Consider the following 20,335-nt stretch of genomic DNA (forward strand, 5'->3'; position numbering starts at 1 on the left):
TTCTGACGATAAGCCTCAGGCATAAAGTCATAAACTTTCAAAAGTGTACTCTTGACAAGATCATAATCTGAGCTTTGCTGTATTCACAAGGCTGAATAAGCATCCTGAGCTTTACCCTTCAAAACAGTTTGCAGTAGCATAGTCCATGACTCCCTAGGCCACTTGAGATTTTCAGCAACTTTTCCAAAATGTAGAAAATATTTGTCTGCTTCTTTCTAATTAAAAGGGGATACCAGGACACTAGCATGCCTTGCAATGTCAAAAGAGGAAGAATTTGAGGGTGGAGCCTTTTCATTTCAATTTCCTATTTTTGTTTTCAATTCGATTTCCCTTCTGTCTCTATAATTTTCTATTTTTAACCCTTTCTGTTCTTCCTGTTTTCTATTTTCTTCTTTTTGAATTTGTAACTGAATTTCAAGTTTCTTTAATTCTGACTGATCTCAAGCTCCTCAAGGACCATTTCCAAAACATGTTCAAAAACTCCCTCATCAATATAGTGATTCAACACAATTTTCAAAATCTGAAATTTCCTCATTGCAGATTTCGCATCAAGTTTGACATGTGAAGAAAGCTGCAACTAATCTGATTTGCGCAACTGACTGATTGTCTCAGAGTCAGGGGACAATACAAACTTCTCAAATTCAAACATCATTTTGCAATTAACATGTTGCAAGATTGCAACAAAATGAAATAAATTTCACATTAGATCTCAAATGTCAAATGAATTCTATCCCAGACAAGCCCCCTATTTTGTCACCGTTAAACGTTGCCGTGACAAAATTTATAAGAAATCCCCTCAGAAACAGCAACATATAACACAGACAAGTCTGAAAGTTTCAGTAATATGTATTCAGCGAACAAGACAAAAAGACAATAAGTCACAAGAGAGGTTACATTTGCAATGCAATCGAGCCAAATCTAAAGTGGTGGGTCACAAATACAATGTCAACTCATCAAAGTGATTGATTTAAGACTTATACTGAATGTAACGCGGTGAGCGGCCAGACAGCGGCTATGTAGGTAAAGCGCTGACGTAGAGGCAGGCAGATATGTACTCCAGTAAATCTCTGTGTTTGTCCCGGTCAACACGACAGCCAGCTTTTATATATGAGATCGGGCTGTTTCCGTGTATCTCAGTAGTGATCTAAAACTGAACAATAACACAATATCACCAACAAGTCTGCAGCTCAAGAGACTTTATTGTATAATGCAAGAATTCATATCATTAGTATATATTAATATTCAAAATATTATTAATATTGTCAGTACATATTGATAATCAAAGACATATTTTATTAACGATGACATTGATATAACAGAACAGAGCCACCTAAATAATATCAGGAAGGTGGCATGGTACATATACGCGACAAAGTCTAATATTGCAGATCATAACTTACAATGTCAGAATAGAACTTTATAAGCATGCACGTTACATAAAAGTTACCAATGAATGTTTAATAAGACGTATTCAAGAAATACAATAAGAGTTATCAAGACATGTTTTAATCAAACGTAAGTTCAACATAATTACATTACAAAGTATAAGTACAACATCAGTGTAGTAACATTTCATAAATGCAATGTGAGCCAAGCAATACATGAAAAATAGAATGCAAGGTCTTTCCTGAACAAAAACAAAATATGACCAACAAGTCTGACTGCAGTTCAAGAGTGAAGATGAGGGGGTTATACATATATGCAAGGAACATGCAGTCAAACCTGTTGCGGTAAAATCTGCGGCAATGTTTCACAGCGACTCTTTGGTCAAAGCAAAATAAAACAATACACTAGCGTGGCATATATAACCCCGTAGGCATGTATAACGTCACAATGAGACTAGCAAAGGTAATTCAGAAAATCCGAAACAATGAGGCGAGCAGGGCTCACGAGCTAAGCCGGAAGATAACTGGATACTGACCAGGAAGTGATAACCGGATCTTTTTTACGCTTATTGAGAGGAGCTTATCTCAGGTGGGTTTACCTTTGCCAGATATTCATGTAACAATGAATTTTGTAAAGTAACGTTTAATATACAATAGATGAAATGTATGAATAGTCTTTATTTCAGACTTATAAAATTGTACAAAACATATTTCACATTGTTACTGTATAACATCTACAAAGTCACCGATTCTTAAATATTCGAGCACATACGACCGTTGCCATTAACGTAGAAGTCTCTAGTAGTCTCCCGGAAGTACCCTCTACTATTCCAAAAAAATTCTAAGGGAGGTAACTCTAAAGCGCTACCTTAAAGCCTGCTGCCAAAGCACGAAAAGCACTGAACATTTATGACACGAAATGTGACCCATAATAATTATCACTCAAAACTTTAAACATAGTGACCCAATACTAATTATTACTTATTCAATAATACAATTTACAGGAAATACCTCCTCGTAACAAGTAGTGCGATACAGTCAGGTTTTGTTAATGCGACATCGTCCGTTGCACAACAAAGTTTCGGATTAGCGAGAGTGTCGGATTATAGAATTCTGAGTACAGGTCAATCATGAAGTTCAGTCAAGTACAGACATCTTTCTTCTCCAGCTTCGTATTTACGAAGGACATTTAACCTACAAACCAAAATCAAGTCGACTATCCAGTACTTGTTCAGGTTGGCTTGGTAACACCGTTGATGTTGAAATGCGCCTGGATCCCCCAGTGGTCACTAGGGAACCTGTTACAAGGCAGCCGTTCAGTGCCTGCAAGTTCAAAGTCCACTTGTGTCACTTGTGGTGTTGGTTTACTGTGTCGTATGTAGAGTCGGTCCAGTCTCATGAGTAATGTCTTTCCTGGAGTAGGTCGGTTATCATTTGTCACTGTGTCATAGGTGTCCATAGCATCTTCACGCTGACCAGTTGTTTCCCATAAGTCGTAGATATCCTCTGGCAAGGTTCCAACCTGGAGTACAGAGGACATATATGACATATTGACAGTCGTTGTACAATGAAATCCGATAACATACGGCTCTAAATCTTTTTAGAATAGGGTGGTGGTGTGATTAAGGTGTTCGCTTCGGGCTCGATTCCCCACATGTGAAGGTCCATTTCTGGTGTCCCCGCCATATTGCTGGAATATCGCTAAAGCGGCGTACAACTAAACTCACTCACTCGCTCGTTAGATTCTATGCCCCTACAGAATCGCTTGTCGTGGAAGAATATGTACCAGGTGAATTTTTCAAACTTGGTGACACAATATCGTTTAACGCCTTTACCTCCTGGTCCACCATGTTCGTATCTCCGCCAAATAGTACATTTCTGTCATCATCAGCCTCTTTCATCGCCTCAAACGCTTTCACCTGCTGCCTCTTTCTCTCCTCGCTGTAGTCGGACGCATCTGTCGGGCTCTCCAGGTGAGACGTCATGACCTGGAACTTGATCCCCTTCACACGACACTGCACAAACACAAGACAAAAGTCTGTTGTTACCTGGAACAGTTACACAATACATCGACAGTACTGTAACCAGAAGGAATGTAGACATCCTTCTAAGGTTACTGTGAAATACCTGGGAGATGAGGTAGGTAGCAGAGATTTAAAACACATATTTTGGGTGGGAGCACTGGCTGGTGATTCCATTTGACATACTTTTTCATTAGAGTGAGTGAGTTTAGGTTTACGCCGCACTCAGCGATATTCCAGCTTTATGGCGGCGGTCTGTTAATGTTGCCTGGACCAGACAATCCAGTGATCAACACCATGAGCATCAACTGGAAACTGCTCAACTGGGAACTGCTCAACTGAGAACTGGTTACATGTGTCAACCAAGTCAGCGAGCCTGACCATCCGATCCCGTTAGTCAACTTTAAAGACAAGCATAATCGCCTTTTGTGGCAAACATGGGTTGCTGAAGATCTATTTACCCCGGGACATCCACGGGTCCATTTTTTTGTCAGAGGCAACATTCATGTCCAGCAACCATTATATTTAGGGTTGGTTTCTTCTTTTCTTTATAACCACCCTCCGGCCTCCACACTTACATCACCAACGGCCACATACCTCTTAATACATGTTGGCATTGCAATAACTCATGCACAATGTGTTCCGGTTGCTTCTAAATATGGCTGAAAATAGATTTTTAGGAGCACATCTTGCCTTGACTGACAGAAGGTTCCTCAGCATCCTGCTCGTGGGGAATGGTGTAACGGAGCTGTTCTCATACTGCGCATACCCCTCCCGCAGCATGATAGCAGTGAAGTAGTGCTTGTCTCCCCCTGGAATCACCTGGTACATGCTGCATCCCTCCGCCAGGATCGGGAGGGTGAGGGATGTGACTTCCTGAAGGAACACTACGTGGGGCTTCTCCCTGGAGAACATTGTTTACAAACACTTTACATGTACATACCTAATTTAAATTTTAATCTTGATTTCCTATAATTTCGCTTCAATAATACACCCATGCTCAATTCCTTTCCTCAATTCAGTATCTATTCATATTGTTAGAAGTCTTAAATATTTAATGATCAAACGAACTTTTCCGTGTTTACTTGCCGTTATCACATGCTTGATAAAGATGTTAGTACCTATAGAATACAACGTCGCACTCATTGCAATAAGAAGCTGACTATCCATAGAACTTGATTTTCCTTAACGACGCACAGTTTCATTTGTCCCGTCAGAATGAGACCTGAAATGTGGCGACGCTGTCTACCACACCTTTACCTCGTGAACCTTGTGGACGCATTTCAACAAACCGAAATACTTTTGTCAATGCTCTCAAATGTGTGATTAGTTGTGGTAAAGTCCAAGTAGGTTACACAAATGAATGCCGTATTTGAGGGAGGGGTATATAATCATATCATAGTTTGTTACAAAATGCAACTACACACTTGTTAATGATGTCACAAACAGCACGCATCCTGTCCTCGATACATCGGGGGTCAAGACCATCAAGGTTCCAGCAGAGAAGACGGATCCGGTGAGGTTCGGTGTCCGGCCCCTCTCTGAAGCACAACACACCTGTCTGCAATTCCATATAACACCTGTCTGTAACACCACAAAACATCTATTTGTACGATTCAAAATCCTGTCTGTAACACATCGAAACACCTGTGTCTGCAACAAAAACTCAAAACACCTGTTTCTAACCATACACAAAAACCTGTCTGTACGGATACAGACAACACCTGTCTGTAACACCACAAAATACCCGATTGTAACAATTCAGAAAGCAGGTGATTGACTAACTGCACAAAAACACATACCCAGAACTGGCAAAAACAACATATTTCGTATTTCATATGGACGGATATTGAGAGTGTGAACAATTTCGCGCGTGACGGTTGAACAGCCATTTAAAAACAGTGTTAGTTATATCAACGTGTGCCAGTTTATGCTGTAACATAGTCTGGAAGTACACTGTAGAATTTGAATCCAAGCTCAGCTATCGTTTATGACGAACGTCTAAAGTAGGGAAACCTTATATTTCAATTTGGATAGGAAGTGTAAACTTTAACAAACGTTTCAAGGACAGACAACGCACCACCATTTCCCTCTATTACCACCCCTAAACACAATGCATGTTATGCACGTGCACAACGCAGTAGCCCCATACACGTGCATGGGGTCCCATTCTTGATTTTGACGTTTATTCAAGCAAGTCGAGAAATCACATAGAACATTAGTTTTGACACTCATCTTGCATCACAGATTTGTTAGTGTTTGTTTCTAGTCGTTTGTTTTAAGATGAAAACCGTATACATCATTACATGCAAATTACATACCATACACCAATCATCTTTCAAAAGTGACTACATTCCAAATAACTATGGTTGTGAGGAGGTGCAAATGGTGATGCACTGTCAAAACATTCAATAATATCATAGCAGCATTGACTCCGATAAATCTCCTAAATAGTCTTAATCGGAAATAAAATAATGAAGGTCCCCTGCTTTTTCTGAAAAGTATATTTTATTCGATTTAGCAAGCCTAAGTTTGCTGAAAGGTGGAGCTGTCAAAGGTGCCTTCTCTGTTGAGCAAGTCTCAATGCAATTCTGCTGCACCACAGCTTTAGGGTTTCGTGTAGGTTGATTCAAAGAGATCTCCTCTTCGTCTGAAAAGATCCGCCATATAGTAACTTAAAGGTTTCCTTCCACTTACATCACAGGCGTAACTGCCCTTATCCCGGTGTGGGGGGTGTGCTCAGCTCTTGCTTTCTGCGGCCTGTTGACTTTTCTGTTAGTTCTGCCGCTTTGTGTTGCTCCCATTTATACTTTGTGTTGCTCCCTTGTATTCAGCTGGGTTAGGAACAAAAGCTCCATCACTAGATCATTACAATTTAGGAGGTAACAAGTGTAAAGGAGATCCAGATTCGATAAATAACTAGTTTGATTTTGTTTGGTACATATTCAGATAGGGTTTTTGATAAATGATCCTAACAAATGTTAAGGTTCAAGATATCTTGGTACTGATGAGAAAAGTTCATATTTCGTCATTGTTCGTGTGAATTTACGTCACTAAAATACAACGGAAACTGGAAGTGGGGGTGGAGGCGAAGAGTGGTCTAAATACTACGAGTTGCACTTAAAATGTTGAATAAAAAATATTTCATGTGAGTAATTGTTCAACATAGGGTTGGAAATGTGAGAGCACACCCCAGTGAAGAAATGGGTGTATACCTTTGGTGGTGGAGATATTTTATTTTGACATTAAAAATATTTTTCAAATCGAAGCGAGGAAATTACGTCGCCAACCTTTGCTGGCTTCGCTCGCGTGCTATAAGACTTGTCATTTTCTCTATGCAGCGCAACTGCATTTGTGCTACAGTTTGCCTGTGATCTGATCTCATCAATGGTTCCTGTTGGGCGTGGCATTGCTACCTTCAGCGAATATCTAGGTCAAAGTGTACAATGGGACCGTGTACGGTTTGTATTCTGCTTATCTTTGACCCAGCCGTTAAACGTTGGTCTACGTGAAAGATCTGAACGTTCAGATCTACACATTGTCGTATACCCTTAAAAAAGTAGGGGAGCCTGAACTTTCAATTTGGATAGGAAGTGTAAACGTTAACAAACATTTCAAGAACAGACGTATACACCCGGCTCGGGGAATACAACCTTACTCGGGACTGATAAAACCCAGTATTTCCCTCGACACGATGTGATAACTTATAATGCACTCTCAAAACATTCAATAAGATATGAACATTTGACTAACTCCAATAAATCTCCTAAATAGTTTTAATCGTAAATAAAAAAATGTAGTTCCCCTACTTTCTTTAAGAGCATACTATAAAAAATGTCAAAACTCACCAACAATCCGGGCGTGTTCTGTTTCACACCTGTTTGCTGACCTAACTTACAGCAAGTGTAAGTACTCTACAGATATGAATATAAAGTGCCTGACATCCGATTTTCCAGTTGTCACATCTATAGGAAGTTATCTCAAACGAGGCTCTGAAACGATATTTTTAGAAGTATCTATTTTTAGATATTCACGTGAAGGCGATCTAGCACAAGCACCAGGCTAGTGATCCACCAAGGATCGAGATCACCTGTGACCCCATGCAAAAAGTTTGGAGTTAACTTTGTGTGCAGAAGATATGCGGCACATATGCACCTTGTGCACTTAAACGAACCCACGAATCCGTTGGTATATGACCAGATGCAAACACGTAGGTATTTGCAGGTACAGCAACGTGCAGGGATTATATAACCCAGTCCACCCATCTGTGAATGGGCACCTCGATAGGATGAGTAAGCCACAATACACTTGTGCGCCTAGAAGCACCAAGAGTTGTATATTCCCACGGAAGCTGACTCTGAAAATACGATGTGCCATTGAGATTGACATCCAATGATCGAGGGAGAAAATACCAGCGCCTTGACCAAGCGCCAGTTGCCTGGATAAGTGCGCTCTGTAAGTATCTTAATAATACTTGGTTAATACCCCTATTACCTTTTTCACAGACTCGCGGCCTCTTTAAACCAGAGAGGTTATTAGCAATAAGATATTTATAATTGGATCCATCTTTTATACACGATTTCTAAAAAAATTAAAAAAACTAATAATTTTCACGTTGACACTATAAGGATGTAGCTACCATGGAGTCTCACCATCACTGTGAAAAGAAGACCCGTGAAGTTCCCGCGGTAGAATAGGCCTTCACCAACCCATGCTTGCCATAAACGACGCCTATGTTTGTCGTAAGAGGCGACTAACGGGATCGGGGGATCAGGCTCACTGACTTGGTTGACACATGTCATCGGTTCCCCACTGCGTAGACCGATGCTCATGTTGTTGATCACTGGAATGTCTGGTCCAGACTCGATTATTTACAGACCGCTGCCATATAGCTGGACTATCGACAAGTGCGGCGTAAAAATCAACTCACTCACTCACCCACTCAAAACAGAGACGAATAGGCGATTTGTATTTTTAAACATCTATTAATTACCTACTGTGTTGAAACAATCGCCAAAATATGTAACAAAAGTGTTAATAATATGATTTTAGACAATTGCAGAAGTAAAAAATCGATTTTACCTGAAAATGTTGATTTTGATGAGATTTCTCACAAAGATTAGAAAGGCATCGCCACAATGCAACAAAATCACCTTCATTTGCAGTTGACATTGTGCAGCAAAGAGTATTCACTGTCTGACAATAAAAATCCAGATTACTTTCAGAAATTGGCATTCGTTTTGAAGAAGTTTCAAGGTCAAATCGTCATGTCTTGACTCTGCGACACGGAACATCGCCATTGAAAGAATGCATGCTGGAGATTACCAATCTTCTGTTGCCAGCCGTCAGAATGTTAAATCATGGCTTGCAGCTCGTTGCAACGAGACAGGTGTAACATGTGACATGCCGGCACACAAAACATTTATTCACGACGACTGGACAAGACAGAAGACAAGACGAGACTGATGCACACAACTATGTAGCTCGGACGACCTGCTTACAGCAATCTCATCAAATTGGCTCACCGTGTCACGTGTGATGCACGGGTATCGCTCTAATTAAAGCGACCATCCGTCTCCTGTTTACATCTCACATTCCTCCCCTCCAGTGGGGAGGGTTTAAGAGTACAAGATCTTAACTAACCAAATATTTTAAAGTTGCTTGTCAGCTGTCTTAGAATTTACACACAGAAAATCTCCAAAGATTTTACTCACAACAAAACCCGTCTGAAAACGTTTCTTACGAGATTTAGGACCAGTTAGAACTTTAACTGCAACGTTATCACCTATTTCAAAGCTTCTCCATTGTCTATCACACGTATCTTCTTGACGTTCGTGTTTGGCTTGAACATGTTTCTTTGAACACAGTTCCCACAGACAACTCGCGTCTGCTACTTCCTCCCCTCCAGAAGGAACACTACTGTAGAGACGACACACGTCACTTGATCTACCAAACATGGCGAAATAAGGTGATACTCCAGTTGCTCTGTCTCGACACGAATTGTTAGCCAACACGATTTCGGGTAACACTTTGTCCAAATTCTTTTCACTGGTTGCCACTTTCACCATGGATGATTTCAAAGTTCTATGTGCCCTTTCCAATGGATTTGCTTGAGGACGAGCTATCGGGGTAAAACTGAGCACAGCACCCCAATGATCCATGAAATCCTTCAACGGACGTGAAAGTTGAACCATTATCAGTGTGTAATGTATGTGGCGGTCCAAAGATGGAAAACAGTTTTTCAAGCACATACTTTGCTGACGCAGAGGTAGCTGATCGGATGGGAAATGCAAATACCATACGTGTCAGATCAACCAAACATGTGAACACGTACTCAAAACTTTTCGATGATGTAGGGAGTGGTCAGACAAAGTCACAGTGGATAGTTTGCCGAGGTACTGAAGCTGTCAGTTTCACAGCATGCTGACTGGCGTACTCTCGAACTTGTCGCTGTGTAATGGACTTATCAGTCATCCTTGCTAAATTTCATGTAGGTATCTACCATGAAGGTCCCGGGGTAGAATAGGCCTTCACCAACCCATGCTTGCCATAAAAGGTGACTATGCTTGTGGTAAGAGACGACTAACAGGATCGGGTGGTCAGGCTGACTGACTTGGTTGACACATGTTGACACCAATTGCGCAGATCGATGCTCATGTTGTTGATCACTGGAATGTCTGGTCCAGACTCGATTATTTACATACCGCCGCCATATACCTGGAATATTGCTGAGTGTGGATAAAACTAAACTCACTCACTCACTCAGAATTGTGATCAATCAGTTTCACTTAGAGTGAAGTCAGGACTGCAGGATAAAAGATTTAGAGTTAGACCACTTTCATACATACTGTGAAGAAAAATACTGTTGTCAATCAGTCCAGTACTGGCCAGTTCACACCATACATTATCCCACTCAATGAATTCTCTTACATGGAACTTTATTATTCATGTTCTTTGAATAAAATACAGGAAGTCAGACAATAAAATATGAATCGATTTTATGTCACATGAAAACAGTGAATCACAATCAGACATCAATGACTCAAGTATATATGACGGATGCGACAATCATCAAACACCCATGTACACAAACTTGCCTTTGCTGAGAACTGACAATATTCCATCACCAAAAGCATGACAGATTTTTAAGCCAAGACAACCAACGTCCTATGTGCACAAACTAATTTACAGTTCTTCATCAAAACAGAATAGGTCGGTTTGCATCCCTTTTCCTTCTTTATGAAAGCTCAATAACCATATGATCTGTCAGACGTTTACTTTGTTGTGAAAGTGTAGAGAACTCACAGCTCTGCATATTGATGACTATCAGACCAGAATTTTACTCTCTTATAAAGAAGAGAATGCTGAAGAAGAGAATGCTGAAGAAGAGTATGCTGAAGACATAACATGATTAACATCATGAGCAGACATATAATGCCACTTTACAAAGGTAATAAACGTCCCCTCAAGCTTTTTAATACACAGATACACACATAGAATTCTCTGATCAAGCTTCTGATATTCATATATTTCTCTGATTTCCAACATATATTTTGATACATGAGACAGCTCATTTTGATAAGTCAATTACTTTACTCAAGAGAAAAACTGACACTCAGGTTGGTTTAGTGACACCACTGATGTCAAAGTGAGCCAGAATCCCCCAGTGATCACTGGGGAACCTCTGGTTTGGGAGGCGAGAGAGGCCAGTCAGTTCAAAGTACACAGGGGTCACTTGCGGTCTGGGTTTACAATGGCGGACATAGAGTCGGTCAAATCGCAGGAATGATTTGTATCCTGGATATTCATGGTTGTCATTTCTCCTCATGTCCCACGTGAACTTGGCCTCTGGTCGCTGGCCGGTTATCTCCCATATGTCATAGATATCTTCTGGAATACCTCCCACCTGGGCCATCTGATCAGTAGAAAATTTAGTTCCATTATGATGTACTGAATCTACAGATTTACAACAACATTTACAGATATACTGAGACACTAGTGATGTCAACATGATATAGTGAAACACTAGTAATGCCAACATGATATACTGAAACTCAAGTGATGCCAACATGATATAGTTAAAGACTAGTGACGCCAACATGATATAGTGGAACACAACTGATGTCAACATGATACGTGTATACAGTAGCACAAGTGATGCCAAAATGATATAGTGAAAGACTAGTGATGCCAACATGATATAGTGAAAGACTAGTGATGCCAACATGACATAGTGGAACACAACTGATGTCAACATGATACACAGAAACACTGATGATGTCACAATAATACTAGCAGTGGATTGAAACCAGATTCATAAACCACTATTCATGTTTAATTCCAAACACTAGGGCCTAAAAAGAAAGCCATGTTACCTCCTTGTCTCTCAAGTTGGTATCACCGCCAAATATAACAGTTCTGGCAGGATCGGCACATTTCATTGCCTCAAATGCCTGCACTAACTGTCTCTTCCTCTCTTCGCTGTGGGCAGCAGTACTTTCTAGGTGTGACGTCATCACTTGGAATTGGATGCCTTTCACACGACACTGCAGAAATAGTTACCATGGTTATCCATGACCTCACATATTGTTTCAACAAAAGATCAAAATCATAAACAGCTTCATCTCCAGCAGAATGATGTGAGAGGTCTGGGAGTTGGAGATATATCTAAGCCTGGTGCAACTCATCCTTGATATCTCCAGTGTACATGTTCCAATAGGTCTTCACAATACCCCAGATGCATCTACAACTCTCCCCGGTAAATTTATTACCTCCCCTGGCTGGCTTTTTGTTATCAAATCAGGAAGTTGAGGGAACCAATCACAACTCACTTTCAATTCATAAACTATCTGACTAATTAAACTTGGCAAACCATGCATAGGTTCTCAGAAGGAGTTAGATGGGGTCTTGCATATACTTTTTTTAAGTTTCAGACCAATCAGTTCATCTGTATGATTTCCCCCAAATCCAAGTCGCACTGCAACCGCTATCTTTGTTAACACTGGCAAGCTCAGTTGTAACGGCAGCTTAGCTGATTAGCTACTGTGAGAAAGCGGAGCCTTCAAAGGGAGATAATAAAATTATGGGGCCATAGATGCATCCAGGGTATAGTGGAGGTCCATTGGAACATGTGCCCTGGATATATATCTAGGATGGGTGCAGCTGCTCATCGAACATGTAAGATATGACAGAACAGGAAGTACAGCTGTGATGGTATATCTTAGCATCAATAATCGAGAAACATTATCAGACCATAAATATATCAATACTTCTTTCAGACCGTGATGCGTATCTTTGAATTTAAAATCAATTTTTCACTAGAAATTGAAGGTTATGTCATAATTTACATTGTTACTTGATATCAAAATTTTTAAAGTTTTAAAGAAAAAATAACTGAAAATTACACATCGTAATGTGCATTGAATGGTATTATATATTCCTCCAAAATATCCTGATACTTATTGTATTGTGAATTTTCTTTATCATAACAACTCTAACAGGAAGACTGCTTTAACTCCAGACTAAGTAAGAAATCAGCATGTAAGTTTTGATGAGGTGAACAATCTTTCTGAAATGGCCTTTTTACAATTTAGAATTTCGGCACTTATACAGAAATGCATGAGTTTGCATGGATATGTGCATTCATACATGCTGATGAAAATATGTGCTTGTGGGAATGTGCATGGGTGTGTGTACGCGAGGGTGTGCATGGGCAAACAGGTGTCAGGGTGTGAGCATGTCTGCTTGCACTAGGGCTGAAAATGCACACTGTGTATGAGCTTGTCCACTGAGAAACCAATGTTTAACATGTATAACTTATTCAGAGACAGTCATCTTTCAATGTCCATGTAATGGTGCAACCTGAGATCAAACCACTGACACTTCTTTCCTGGTTGATGCTGTATCCACTACACCAAAGTCTGTAAACTTCATGTTGGTGAAAGCTTTTTGAGCTTTGAGATGTATGTGGTGTGACACACCAGGATTTCAATTCTGGAACACTGAACCATCTCATATGATCCTTGCACATATAATTAAGGTAACTCTTTTTCAGCCCACTAAGTCTCAACCTGTTCCACTGAAAATTCTCTTGAGAATTATTTGCAATCAATGTCCTTGACCTTAAAGTACTGGGACAAAATCCATTCCCTACCCTATTCTTATATGGCCATAAAAAAACAGTACCCTGAGCAAGAGGAATTCTGTTATATGTTAGAGATTGGATCAATGGAAGGCAGATGTCACACCTAGTGTCAACTAGGGTGGCATATAGATCCTTCATAGATCCAGAGATTTATCCAGTGTTACATCGGAAGTTTCTGGATAGCATTTGGGGATATTTGGACAGTCACATGTTGCAACTTCTTAAGGGTGTTTCAACACAAAATTCAATGCAATACAGTACAATCAAGTATTACGGTCACTTAGTCTTTATTGGCTCCGCTACCTTTGAAGTATAAAGAAACTCTGTGAAACCAAATCTTTCAGAACAACTATAATAACATAAATGTGGAATTTTAAGTTCCAATTCGGTATTATATTGACATATACTGAAGACTTGTTTTCTCATCATAAAGGTGTAAGACCCCACAGGGGTTAAAAAATCGCCCAACTCCCGGGACAAGTCAGTTTTCATTTCGGGCAATCAAATAATGGTATCTTACTGGGCTACTAGATAATTTCCGCTTACAGTTTCAAACTGCAAATAAACTTGGATTTCATTTCATATATGCTCAAAATGTAGTTATTAAATTTTGCAGGGATAATAAAGTAGGGTTTTCCTTCATGGTGATTTATCACTTTTCGATTAATAGTCCAGTAAACATCAACACCAAGTACAATGATGATTTATTCTTTCATAATGTCATCGTCATCATCATCATCATCATACTTGTGTCTAAGAAATCAGGGCAAGTGGAAAATTAGTCAGGACAAGTTACTTTCTTCAAGTCTTTTCAAAAAAGAATTTGAACCCTGCCCCAGATAAGGGGATGTCCTCGATGAGGGTGTGTCAGTTGATACGTCAACACCTACAACAAACGTAGGGCACAACAGATACAGAGCCAAATATTTCTGATGAAAGACTACACTAAGCTAAAATGAAGCTTACTTTAACAGTTGAAAGGTTTCTCAACATCTTGCTGCTGTGGAAAGGTGTAACTGAACTGTCCTCATACACTACATGTCCAACACGGAGCATTACAGCAGTGAAGTAGTGGATGTCTCCCGCTGGAATCACCTGGTACATGCTGCACCCATTCTCCAGCATTGGGAGGGTGAGGGGGGTCACTTCCTGGAGGAACACTATGTGGGGATTCTCCCTGAAACAACATTTAGTTTCACATGAGCAGAATTATTTCCCTAATTATTAATCGAAAGTAGAATCCGTCACCTAAGTTCTGATTTTCAATAACCATTATCAATACTTTGATTTGATATTTGAACATCTGTTTAAATTATTTTCACTCAGTGATTTTGACTCAAGCATTTTTTGGTGCTGAAATAAGGCAAGACTGATTGACGCTGGACTAATTATACAATGAAAATTGATGTCAATAGCCATCGCGAAGTTGATGATATGTTTCACGCTAAAGAAGTCAACTCGGAGAGTTAGTTATCTGACATTTTATGTTTTTACTTCTATGAAGAATCAAATAAAAAATGATTGAATCGACAGTCCAGTATTGAAAATCCAATTGAATCAAGACCTGGGTGAATTAATTAATATGAATGCACGACTGCTTTAGAGGTCTGGATGGATGTGATATCACTGTTTGCTATGGTTTTGCTCCTTTGCAATCTGGATTTCAGCAGAGAATTATGACAGAGTCATGCTCTGGTAAATTTGTAACAGAATCACTAATTTCTGAGTTTTTAATAATAATCATTTACTTATTGATGATGTCACAAACAGCCTGCGTCCTTGCTTTGATACTCCCTGTGTCTAGGCCATCCAAGTTCCAGGACAAGAGGCGGATGCGGTGGGGTTCAGGGTCAGGCCCTTCCCTAAAACATTGTAGAAAACACATTTTGTAGAACATATCTGACTGGGAAGAAAACACCAGACAGAAACATTGTCAAATACTGTAAATCCAGAACTTTTGCAAGCATAATATTTTTGCAAAAAATTGTGAATGACCTAAGCTTCCAAAAACATCCTCATACAGTTTTCTGGTCAAACGCATTAAACAATCAACAAATAATTTGTCTCTTTATCTCTTTCTATTCACACTTCAGATAAACAACAACAGACCTAGATCTATCGTGCCTTGTTTAAAGGAAAACGTCACTGACAACATACACATGGAAGTACTCTTCTAAGCCCAGACAAGGATTAGCAGCAACCTCTAATATGTGATTGGATTTACTTTAGGAAGAACTTGCAGTAGCAATTTATTGTTGAGAATGGGACAAGTCGAAAAATATCATGACGCAATAATGTCTGTTAGTCACAATTCCCAAAAATTTCTTAGTTTACAGTAATCAACAGAATACTGCAACACAGTGACAGGATACAAAACAACTGTCTGAAACACTGAACTAATCTCATATCTTAAACAGTTTGCAAAACTTCTGACTGAAAGATTCTACAAAACACCATTGTGATCATCTCAATCAAATACTTTCCTTTCGGAGCAGTTCTAACGAAAGACTGACACACATCTTTGCTGCTCTTTCAAACTATTGGATCACAAGAGATCATAATCACAGAAAGGCTCATCCTCGATAACCTCCAGAGTATACATTCCAATAAGTCTCCACCATACCCTGGACTCATCTACGGGTCAGCCCGATAATTTTATTACCTCCCTTTGCTGGCTCCATATTCTCACAGTAGCCAATCAGCTAGGCCGCCGTTATAACCAAGCTTGCCAGTGTCAACCTAGGTAGTGGTCACAACTGCAAGGGGTTGCTCGCAGTGCAACTCAGATTTTAGAGAAATCATACAAAAAAAATTGACAGGTGCGAAACTTTAAAACAACATATGCAAGAACTCCTCCTACTTCTTCCAGAGAACCTCTTCATGGTTTGTGTTGCCAAGTTTAAACGGTTAGATAATTTAAAAAATGAAGTGAGTTGTGACTGGTTCGCTCAACATCCTAGCGTAGACACCTGATAGGATAAAACAACAGCAAAGGGAAGAAATAAACTTATTAGGCAGAGCAGTAGATGTGTCCAGGGTATAGTGGAGACTTATTGGAACGTAAACCCTGGAGATATCGAGGATGAGAAAGTATGGGCTGAACAAAAAGTCCTGATGCTTATTTGGCGAGCCTTTCAAGTGCAAGCATGATGTTCTGGACTACTGACACCCTGAACTCTTACAATGGTTCACTGCAATCAAGTTTATCAGGAACAGGCATTGTAACAATCACAGTTACCCCCCAGCTGTGACAGTTGGTGCTTTGCTGTCTGTGTTGGTGCCAACTTTGCTGCTTGGAATTGGTATCTTTGGTTCAGACCCTGTCTCAGTGAAATAAGCATTCAATGCCATCTGAAACGACAATATAGATGTTTTTAAAGATACTAATTGGACATAAGTGTCAGATTGCAATACATTTTAGGGAAGTGATGGCCAAGTGATGGCCAAACAGTCCACATCCAACAAATGTTAACAACAGAGATACGCAAATAACTCTGTACTTAAGTAACAGGATGACAGGAGACAAACTGACATCGTTTCAAACAATGTACTAACCACAGTATCCAAATTAATAACACACTATCATCAGATTAGATGCTTATAATAATGATTACTGCTATAAAGATTTACATTCCATATATAATATTATGCTGTGTGATTCTATAGGTGATTAATACATTGACTCTAGTTTGTGCTGCTTAGAGACTAAGGAAGCACTACACAAAACTGCACTACAACACTACACTACATAGATAAACCACACACAACCACAACACAACACTGCACTAAACTACACAACACTTACTACAGAGATAAACCACACACAACCACACTTATCTAAACTAAACTAAACTAAACCATAGAACAGGAGAAAGTCTTTCTCCAGTTCTATGACTAAACTAAGCTAATCTAAAACTACACTATGCTACACAGATAAACCACACCATCACAAACTGCACTACACTACACAGATAAACCACACAATCACACTGCACTGCAGTCCACTCCACTACACTACACAGCCACATCAACTACCCAACATTTGACTGCTGTGCACTACCAAGAATACATTATAATATTCATATGTATACACACACAAAAATGACAACCAAGATACTTCTGTAACCACGGATGGCAACAGATGAAAGCTTAAACTTAGCTGGTGGTACAGGGACCAACAACACATGAATAGTTGTCAAACCAACCTCCAAATTCCATTCCCTGTCTTGAAGATAAAACATGGCAAGAGCAGTATCGGTGCCTGTCACCTGGGCAAACATCTGACACCTCTCCTCACACTCCTCCCTAGGAGGGATATTCTTCTCATCAACATCACTGTCAGCCTCGCTGTCAGACATCCTGGGTTCTACACCTGTTGCTGGAGGTTACCCACCTAATGATGCAGAAATCTGCCTGATGTTGCAGACAGTCTTGCAGAGATACACCCCAGGTGTGGTCTACCGTAGGTTACAGGGTTCAGTATCTGGGGCTGTTATTTGTTGTCTAGACAACTTTCTGAAACATAATAAAGCTGTACTTATAAAAGAAGAGATCACTCATCTTGTTCTAGGGACATGGGCACCCTGGTGACTGGTCATGAATTTTGCACACATACAGTAGGCCAGGGGTGTTTGCATACATGTAAAAATCACAGCTTTCAAATGTACACTGTTCCTCGGTTATAGTAGATACACACTGGATATGTTCCACGGTCCCAAATCAATGCGGTACACAAATCTGACTCTACAGTCTTGTGACTAGCATTAACCTATATAGTGGCTACTGATCATCTCTAGATTCAGTGAACACGAAATAATGTTGACAAGCACTCCTGCAATGAGCACCGACTTGCCTTCGACTGACACTGAGATAAACATGCATGCAACAATGCTATGACATGCACTGACATGTTATTATTCAGATATTACTTACTTCAAGTGCCTCTGCCGTGCCAACACTGTCTTGATAATGTGAAACAAGGCTTTTACTTTTCGGACTTAATTTGCCAACATACAAATTACTCCCGCCTCTTTACGGTGGGGGAATCCCTTCATCGGCAAAACGAGGCTGGTAGCATTATTTTTAGAAGTGCCCTATCAAAGCCAAGCGACCCGGTTCTCGTACTGTATGTAATGTTCACACTGGCGGATCCAGACGGCGAGGGGTGTAAAAAATATTCCAACACTTAAATAAGTTCATTGATTGTTTTTTATACCTGTTCTAGTTTACGGAATGTAGGCCTATATTTAAGGTGAGACATGTATGTCAGTTTGTAATTCTGGCTTTTGATTTGGGTGGGGGCTACGGGTGGAACTCTTACCATTCCTTGTCCTTTTTCATCACAAAGTGTTCGCGATTTCTATACATAATACATTTGGGCATATTTAAATGATTAACGCTAGTAATTATACGGAAGGAAACCCTCAGGGTCCTGCAGATGGCATTTTACGACCAACGAATTGGTGAATTTAAAATAATGATTCTCGGCACAGTTTTCAAGATGATACTGCATTGGAATGGCCTAAAAGTCGGGCCAAGGCGGACCAAATATATTACTGACTAATAAACCCATTAATGAACACCATGCCTACAAGTGACTAATGCAACATACACTCTTGATAATAATGATCAAAATGAACCCACAAACGCGTACTACATAAAGTTTATTACGAGTAAATCACCCAGTGTTACGGCTCCCCCGCAGTCCACTACGGATGTAATAATGTTTACTCTGTTTACTTTCACTTAAAATCATGATCAGTGAGTTTATTTAAAGCTTTTACATTTTATCTAGGTTTTTCAAATGTTTTTTTTTTCCGTTAACGTATCAATGCTTATAGAGCAATATTGCTAGTTTCTTCTATCTACATGTATATTGTAACAGCCCTGTGGATCGTAGTCTGCTTGTATGGAAACAATTCGACTTGTACCTTTAGAGGTTACGATGCATAAAATGTCGCACATTAGTTTGTAATAGTCGTCTAGATGTCATATCTGCGATTTATGCACGCACAAGGTACTCCGTCCATTACTATCCCCGTCAGTGGACACCATTGTACCTTCCGATATACTTTTTCAACTCCTTGAGGACTATACAGCCTTGCTACATGCTTAGAGAACTGATGGATGACACTGTCAGTGTCATGGGTATCCGTGTGACAGCTGTGGGGGACTGGGACAGTGTGGATGGAGAAGACTTGTTCATTAGTGTGCGAGACAGATGCCGTATCCCCTACACCATTGCTTTGAAGATGTAACTGGGATGATATGATAGACAGAGAGTAACAAGTACCACTGTAAAGGTACACCGGCAAGGTTGCCTTTTACGTGGGACGATCTCTAGTGAAGAACTTGTTGCATGCGATAAGACGTGACAAACAGGACATGTTCTAAATTTCGGGACACATCTTAAGTAACTTTTCACATCGTCACGACATGGGAGGGGGTTTACACATTTCGATATTGAGCTGAGCAGGCTCGTGCTACAAGTCCTTATTAATTATGGTGCCTGTTGGCCAAACTTAATCATCCAAAAACTCTCTCCACTCACTGATCATCATCAGAGGTGCCCTGGACAATGTCTGTCTCCCAGGTTCTTGAAGAGGTCTTTGCCCAATCATTCTTGTCCTTTGTTAGACCTTGGACAGGTCTTGTAGTAAGGAAATTGCTTATCTCCTCTGTGTTTTAAAACAGGGATACTCTACAACACTCTATATAGGCTCGGTGTTTAAAATCAACAGCCTGCTCATTTTGTGTCTGAAGATTAAATAACCAAACTTCATCAA

General features: G+C 40.0%; 2 protein-coding genes across 2 annotated transcripts; both read right to left on the bottom strand.

Annotated features, from left to right (window-relative positions):
* Positions 1-836: 836 nt before the first annotated feature.
* Positions 837-6,144, bottom strand: LOC137279069 (tyrosyl-DNA phosphodiesterase 2-like; the record flags this gene model as incomplete). Its single annotated transcript, XM_067811547.1, has 5 exons — positions 837-2,907; positions 3,221-3,400; positions 4,100-4,310; positions 4,834-4,947; positions 6,104-6,144. Coding segments are annotated over 5 exons (837 nt in total), but the record flags the coding sequence as incomplete, so codon positions are not given.
* Positions 6,145-10,387: 4,243 nt separating this feature from the next.
* On the bottom strand, positions 10,388-18,672 carry LOC137278534 (tyrosyl-DNA phosphodiesterase 2-like). Its single transcript, XM_067810926.1, has 7 exons — positions 18,483-18,672; positions 17,756-18,065; positions 16,789-16,901; positions 15,299-15,412; positions 14,517-14,727; positions 11,782-11,952; positions 10,388-11,321 (listed from the first exon to the last, which is right to left on the bottom strand). Exons 2-7 carry the CDS (start codon positions 17,906-17,908, stop codon positions 11,022-11,024), a joined length of 1,062 nt encoding a protein of 353 aa, XP_067667027.1. The 5' UTR covers positions 17,909-18,065; positions 18,483-18,672; the 3' UTR covers positions 10,388-11,021.
* Between the last annotated feature and the right edge of the window lie 1,663 nt (positions 18,673-20,335).

The sequence above is a fragment of the Haliotis asinina genome, chromosome 3, assembly GCF_037392515.1.
Source record: "Haliotis asinina isolate JCU_RB_2024 chromosome 3, JCU_Hal_asi_v2, whole genome shotgun sequence".
Taxonomy (NCBI): Eukaryota; Metazoa; Mollusca; class Gastropoda; order Lepetellida; family Haliotidae; genus Haliotis; species Haliotis asinina.